Source organism: Salvelinus sp. IW2-2015, linkage group LG11, assembly GCF_002910315.2.
Source record: "Salvelinus sp. IW2-2015 linkage group LG11, ASM291031v2, whole genome shotgun sequence".
Classification (NCBI taxonomy): Eukaryota; Metazoa; Chordata; class Actinopteri; order Salmoniformes; family Salmonidae; genus Salvelinus; species Salvelinus sp. IW2-2015.
In genome coordinates, this window is record NC_036851.1 from 32856628 (window position 1) to 32864800 (window position 8173).

The window sequence follows — 8173 nt, forward strand, 5'->3', positions numbered from 1 at the left end:
CCTGCAGAGATGCAGCACTTCTCACAACAAAGATGGCTCAAGTTATTTTAGCAAACAATAGCCATGGATTGGTTATAACCTGAGGGATGGGGCCTGTAGAAATGTAATAACTCCAGAGATACAGGATATAATGTCAAGATGCTTGTCTCCTCCCTAACAATGCGATTTGTTGTCCCCATAGCAGAACAGCGGCTGTAAACCTCTCCAACCACTCTTAAATTCATAAAAGTAACATATTGTAGCTTTAACTATGTTTTGAGGCTATCACTAGTGTTTGTTTACATTTTTACACACATTGGAGTAAAACAAGCTTTTATGTTTGGGTTTATCAATGGGTATATATCATCAAGTCCACAAATTGACGTAGAAGCTAAATATTCTAGCTTTAAAGGGCGTTCAGTTGGTTGGTTTCTTAATTAATTAGAAGGTGCAACGTTTGTAAAACAAAATCAATTCAGCTCTTCCTGATATACTGTATGTAGTGAGTCACTAATCATGGGATGACATTTGCTATGTGGTTATGCACATAGGTCTAACTGTGCAGTGAGAATCATATCGTCCTGTCTGTAAAACAGGTCATCAATGACAGGGAAGTATAATCCTTTTGACACAGTCTGCGCTGCGCCTATCTGCGCTGCGCCTGCGCCCTGTTCAGGTTGACCCTCGGGTGAAACTATTTTTAAAAAACAAGTTCCTAGGAAGTCATATGACTGATCTTTTCCAACATGGCTCGAGCACTGTTGTTGTTTGTGTTTATGTTGTCTGGTGTCTTTGCTGGACGCTACTTTAACGAGAAACAGCCATGCTATCGACCCAAGCTGACCAAGCACAATGGAGTCAGGTAACTTTAGCTGTCTTCTGTCAGCTCATTTGATATGTTTGCTGACTAGTACTTGCTCTCCAGCTAAAAATAGTAGCTAAAGTTGTTGCTACATGGTTCTAGTAATTTTCTTTCCAGTTGTATCAGGGTGTTTTCACACAGTCCTCTTTAAAATAACAGATCCCAGTCATTTTTTAAATGAAGTCTGGGGTAAAAAAAGAGCAAAATAACTCCGTTATCTTTGTATTCACACTGCCCTTGCCTTTGAATAAGGACTCAACTCTTTTGCCAGTTAAATTCAAATATTTAGTGGTCCGAGTCATCTTTTGCATTCACATCACTATGTTTAGAAAGGAACCAAGATCTTTTCCCAACATTCACTCAATGCACTCTGGGTTTTTGCAAAGTGCAGGACAAGCCATTCCATCAGACCTTGATGGAATGATGTACCTTGATATAATTGCTTGCATTTAATTAAGAGATGAGACATAAAGGAACACATTTTTTCCCCGCTTRCACTGACTTTTAGTGATGAATACTTTGAGGGGAAAATGTACTTGATACGATTGTGATGGCTTGTTGTTTCCCCGAGCGACCTTAAGATGAACGCACAAATTGTAAGTCGCTCTGGAAAATAGTCTGCTAAATGTCTAAAATGTATGAATGTAATGAGATAGTATTAACATGTGAATATGATTGGTAACAGAAGAAATAGCAGAAAATAACTCGATTAAATAATGCCGTAATTGAAAAGTGTACACCCGATGTAGGTTGCTGCTCCTTTAAGTAATTGCTTTTGTACCCTATGTTGTGGTACTCACTAAATATGTTGTCTCCTCACACTATTCAAACCCCACAATCGAATAAACAGTGTATGAAGCTCTCTTTGCAATATGTGATCTATAGGCTTTTCTCTGCATTATTCGACACTCGCTAATGAATATGCAAAAACAGCACAACTTTGTTCCGTGAACCTGTACATCATCTTCTCTCTTTTGTGGCACCAATGTGAGGAGTTATGGCAGGGAAACGTTGCTGCAGCAGCCTTGTGCGGGAATAATGACAAGCGAACCTGGGGGACTTTGTATTCGCATTGCTGTAAGTGAACCGAACTCGGACCATCTCTCGAGTTCGTTTCGGGGGCTCTTTTGATGGGTTCCCTTGGCGTGTTCACACTGCACAAAAAAATCAGCGAACCGCGTTCCGAGTTCACAAAAGTTGTGTAAAAGAGACCGAGTGGGGCGGCAGGTAGTCTGGTTAGACCGAACCGAATTCCTGAGCTGACAAAGTAAAAAAAAACGGTCGTTCTGCCCCTGAACAAGGCAATTAACACAATGTTCCTAAGCTCATTGTAAATAAGAATTTGTTCTTAACTAAAATGCCTAGTTAAATAAAGTGTGAAAACACTGCCCTTTCCCACCTGGACAAAAGGAACACGTAAGTGAGAATGCTATTCATTGACTACAGCTCAGAGTTCAGCACCATAGTACTCTCAAAGCTCATCACTAAGGTAAGGACCCTGGTACTAAACACCTCCCTCTGCAACTGGATCCTGGACTTCCTGACAGGTCACCCACAGGCCACCCACAGGTGCACTCATGACTGCATGGCCAGGCACGACTCCAAGACCATTAAGTTTGCCGAAGACACAACTGTGGTAGGCCTGATCACCAACAACGATGGGACTGCCTATAGGGAGAAGGTCAGAAACCTGGCCGTGTGGTGCCAGGATAACAACCTCTCCCTCAATATGATCAAGACAAAGGAGATGATTGTGGACTACAATAGGAGGACCAAGCACGCCCCCATTCTCATCGACGGGCCTGCAGTGGAGAAGGTTGAGAGCTTCAAGTTCCTTGGTGTCCTCATCACCAACAAACTATCATGGTCCGAACACACCAAGACAGTTGTGAAGAGGGCATGACAAAGCCTATTCCCCATCAGGAGATTTGGCATGGGGCCTGAGATCCTCAAAAGGTTCTACAGCTGCACCATCGAGTATCTAGACTGGTTGCATCACAGCCTGGTATGGAAACTGCTCGGCCTCTGACCGCAAGGCACTACAGAGGGTAGTGCGAACGGCCCAGTACRTCACYGGGGACAAGCTTCCTGCCATCCAGGACCTCTATACCAGGCGGTGTCTCAGGAAGGTCCTAAAAATTGTCTAAGACTCCAGCCACCCTAGTCATAGACTGTTCTCTCTGCTAACGCACGGCAAGCAGTACCGGAGCACCGTCTAGGTTCAAAAGGCTTCTTAAAGCTTCTACCCCCCAAGCCATAAGACTCCTGAACAGCTAATCAAATGGCTACCCAGACATTTATTTTTATTTTTTACTTAACACTTATTTTTCTTATCTGCATTGTTTAAGTGCTTGTAAGTAAGCATTTCACTGTTGTTTTCGGTGCATGTGACATACGATTTGATTTTGATCACCAACCTTGGCTTTATACCTGTTAACCAATGGGACAGGGTTCTGGTCTAGCATGGGTTCTGGTCTTTGCACAAAACATCCATTAAATTGTATAAGTAGTTGTCGCTGAGACCTATCACTCACTGCTGAAGATATTAACATAAGATATTAACCTTTTATATTCATCCAATGTTTATGGATGAAGTGATGACGTCTTCGCTTCTCGGGCTGTTCTCTGTGCGCACTGAGTGCTAGTGCGCATGTGATGTTGCTCCTTATAAACCAGATGCAAACCGGATATAGAAGTTCCATGTATGTGAAAGTGAGTAGATTCCCTTGAAAACAACGGACATCGTAGACAGTCCATTTCTTATTATACCTCAGTGGTTCAAACATAATACAGGTGGCAGTATGCAACCTTTGTTTTCCAACTCATAGAAGTAGTAGAAGAAAATKGACTACTTCAAAATGGAGATGGTCTCAATGGCGCTGTCCATCGCCCACACACGCCATAATGGGACCGATACAATGATGCGATGTCTAAGTCTATGGCGCTTGTCTCTAGTGGTTTCAACTGTCTAGTGTTTAAGTGTTCTTTATTTGTTCAGGTGTGAATTACCTGCATCTTCTGCATTCAATTGATATCATTGGTCAGTAACTGAGTATGAGTTTATTGCATGTAATTCTTTCATAAGTTTTAATAATGGTTCAAATGTTGCCAAGTTCCTGCAGAATTGTCCCAGAATGAAAATTAGCTGATTGGTAGGCTACTACATAACTTTCTTCTTTAAACAATATTCAAGTGCAGAATTTTTACCCCCTGTGATTTTGACTCAAGTGTTAATCAGTTTATTACAGAAAAGGCATATCATGGCTATCCAAAGTTTGAAATCAATGAAGCAATCAAAGCCGAGGGTGGAAACAAGGTAGCAAAGTTCTGACATGTCTGTGAGTGGAAGAAGATGACTGGGTCTCCAGTAGCATGGGCAGAAATTGTTTGGGACCTGACTTTTTAAAGCTTTTCATCCCATTTTGCTATTGGGCACTCAAAATTCTGCCCTCTTCAAATATATAATTTGACAATTGGATGTCTCCAGAAACATGCATGGCCCTTTCAACAGTAGTAGCTATTTGGCTTCTGAGTTTTGAAAGTATGATTGTGCTGTGGATGCTTTTGAGTGCTTGACCTTCGAATGGAGAGGTAGATCTGCCAAGTTCGATCAGGGGTGTATTCATTACACCGATTAATTTAAATATTTTTTTTCTTCCTGTTGCTAAACGTTTCTTAAACGAAAGCAAAYTGCACGAAACTGGGAGGGATATACCTGAATTTGTCCAATCGAAATTTGTTTTACTTGCAACCCATTTTGCAACTGTTTGGACTAATGATTACACCCCTGGTCAGGTTTTGAATTGTCCCGTCATGGTATGGGACCTTATAAGTGCACACTGCATTTTGTTACCCGTCATGCTTGCTGAGACTGTTTTAGCTGCTCTACATTAGAATTCTGTCTCGAGAACCTTGTACCCTGATGTCATATCTTTCATCAGGACGTTGCCTAGACCCCACAAGTTCCTGAAACTCAATGAGCTCCCCAAGACGTGGGACTGGAGGAACATCAACGGCACCAACTACGTCAGCACCACCCGCAACCAGCACATCCCCCAATACTGTGGCTCCTGCTGGGCACAYGGCAGCACCAGCGCCATGGCAGGTAGCGTAACCTCAAGTTCGCCTTTCCGCGGTCATCTGACCTGTACAGCTCATAGAAATGAACAAACCATATCCAATTTACTTGGTAGTTTTACAGACTCTCTTGCATCAGAAGGGAGCACCGTACAAAGGGACAAATGGATGAAGATCAGATTGTGAAATTCTATTATTTGGCCACAGATGTCTCAAACCTCTGATTCACTATAAGTACAGTGTTGCACATCAAATCAAATTTATTTATATAGCCCTTCTTACATCAGCTGATATCTCAAAGTGCTGTACAGAAACACAGCCTAAAACCCCAAACAGCAAGCAATGCAGGTGTAGAAGCACGGTGGCTAGGAAAAACTCCCTAGAAATGCCAAAACCTAGGAAGAAACCTAGAGAGGAACCAGGCTATGAGGGGTGGCCAGTCCTCTTTTGGCTGTGCCGGGTGGAGATTATAACAGAACATGGCCAAGATGTTCAAATGTTCATAAATGACCAGCATGGTCAAATAATAATAATAATCACAGTAGTTGTCGAGGGTGCAGCAAGTCAGCACCTCAGGAGTAAATGTCAGTTGGCTTTTCATAGCCGATCATTAAGAGTATCTCTACCGCTCCTGCGGTCTCTAGAGAGTTGAAAACAGCAGGTCCGGGACAGGTAGCACGTCCGGTGAACAGGTCAGGGTCAGGTCAGGTCAGCCGCAGGCAGAACAGTTGAAACTGGAGCAGCAGCACGGCCAGGTGGACTGGGGACAGCAAGGAGTCATCATGCCAGGTAGTCCTGAGGCATGGTCCTAGGGCTCAGGTCCTCAGAGAGAGAGAGAGAGAAAGAGAGAATAATTTGAGAGTTTACTTAAATTCACACAGGACATCGAATAAGACAGGAGAAGTACTCCAGATATAACAAACTGACCCTAGCCCCCCCGACACAAACTACTGCAGCATAAATACTGGAGGCTGAGACAGGAGGGGTCAGGAGACACTGTGGCCCCATCCGATGATACCCCCGGACAGGGCCAAACATGAAGGATATAACCCCACCCACTTTGCCAAAGCACACCCCCCACACCACTAGAGTGATATCTTCAAACACCAACTTACCATCCTGAGACAAGGCCGAGTATAGCCCACAAAGATCTCCGCCACGGCACAACCCAAGGGGGGGCGCCAACCCAGACAGGAAGATCACGTCAGTGACTCAACTCACTCGAGTGACGCACCCCTCCTAGGGACGGCATGAAAGAGCACCAGTAAGCCASTGACTCAGCCCCTGTAATAGGGTTAGAGGCAGAGAATCCCAGTGGAGAGAGGGGAACCGGCCAGGCAGAGATGGCAAGGGCGGTTCGTTGCTCCAGAGCCTTTCCGTTCACCTTCACATTCCTGGGCCAGAATACACTCAATCATATGACCCACTGAAGAGATGAGTCTTCAGTAAAGACTGAAAAGTTGAGACCGAGTCTGCGTCTCTCACATGGGTAGGCAGACCATTCCATAAAAATGGAGCTCTATTGGAGAAAGCCCTGCCTCCAGCTGTTTGCTTATTAATTCTAAGGACAATTAGAAGGCCTGTGTCTTGTGACCGTAGCGTACGTGTAGGTATGTACGGCAGGACCAAATCGGAAAGATAGGTAGGAGCAAGGCCATGTAATGCTTTATAGGTTAGCAGTAAAACCTTGAAATCAGCCCTTGCCTTAACAGGAAGCCAGTGTAGGGAGACTAGCACTGGAGTAATATGATCAACATTTTTGGTTCTAGTCAGGATTCTAGCAGCCGTGTTTAGCACTAACTGAAGTTTATTTAGTGCTTTATCCGGGTAGCCGGAAAGTAGAGCATTGCAGTAGTCTAACCTAGAAGTAAAAAAAGCATGGATATATTTTTCTGCATCATTTTTGGACAAAGTTTCTGAATTTTGCAATGTTACGTAGATGGAAGAAAGCTGTCCTTGAAACGGTCTTGATATGTTCGTCAAAAGAGAGATCAGGGTCCAGAGTAACGCCGAGGTCCTTCACAGTTTTATTTGAGACGACTTTACAACCATCAAGGTTAATTGTCAGATTCAACAGAAGATCTCTTTGTTTCTTGGGACCTAGAACAAGCATCTCTGTTTTGTCCGAGTTTAAAAGTAGAAAGTTTTCAGCCATCCACTACCTTATGTCTGAAACACAGGCTTCTAGCGGGGGCAATTTTGGGGCTTCACCATGTTTCATTGAAATGTACAGCTGTGTGTCATCCGCATAGCAGGGAAAGTTAACATTATGTTTTCGATGACATCCCCAAGAGGTAAAATACACTGCTCAAAAAATAAAGGGAACACTAAAATAACACATCCTAGATCTGAATGAATGAAATATTCTTATTAAATACTTTTTTCTTTACATAGTTGAATGTGCTGACAACAAAATCACACAAATTATCAATGGAAATCAAATTTATCAACCCATGGAGGTCTGGATTTGGAGTCACACTCAAAATTAAAGTGGAAAACCACACTACAGGCTGATCCAACTTTGATGTAATGTCCTTAAAACAGTCAAAATGAGGCTCAGTAGTGTGTGGTGGCCTCCACGTGCCTGTATGACTCCCTACAACGCCTGGGCATGCTCCTGATGAGGTGGCGGATGGTCTCCTGAGGGATCTTCCCAGACCTGGACTAAAGCATCCGCAACTCCTGGACAGTCTGTGGTGCAACGTGGCGTTGTGGATGGAGCGAGACATGATGTCCAGATGTGCTCAATTGGATTCAGGTCTGGGGAACGGGCGGGCCAGTCCATAGATCAATGCCTTCCTCTTGCAGGAACTGCTGAAACACTCCAGCCACATGAGGTCTAGCATTGTCTTGCATTAGAAGGAACCCAGGGCCAACCGCACCAGCATATGGCTCACAAGGGGTCTGAGGTCTCATCTCGGTACCTAATGGCAGTCAGGCTACCTCTGGCGAGCACAAGGAGGACTGTGCGGCCCCAAAGAAATGCCACCCACACCATGACTGACCCACCGCCAAACCGGTCAGGCTGGAGGATGTTGCAGGCAGCAGAACGTTCTCCACGGCGTCTCCAGACTCTGTCACGTGCTCAGTGTGAACCTGCTTTCATCTGTGAAGAGCACAGGGCGCCAGTGGGGAATTTGCCAATTCTTGGTGTTCTCTGGCAAATGCCAAACGTCCTGCACGGTGTTGGGCTGTAAGCACAACCCCACCTGTGGACGTCGGGCCCTCATACCACCCTCATGGAGTCTGTTTCTG

General features: G+C 44.4%; 1 protein-coding gene across 2 annotated transcripts in view; it reads left to right on the forward strand.

The window, feature by feature from the left end:
• Positions 1-672: 672 nt before the first annotated feature.
• LOC111970224 (cathepsin Z) overlaps positions 673-8173 on the forward strand; it is a 25708-nt gene continuing 18207 nt past the window's right edge. The window contains exons 1-2 of one of the 2 annotated variants that reach the window (XM_023996836.2): positions 673-841; positions 4783-4946. In XM_023996836.2, coding sequence (XP_023852604.1) covers positions 726-841; positions 4783-4946 — 280 coding nt within the window. In that variant the 5' untranslated portion in view covers positions 673-725. Of the gene's footprint in view, positions 842-4098; positions 4158-4782; positions 4947-8173 lie in introns of those variants that run through there. The other variant, XM_023996837.2, reaches the window with a different exon arrangement.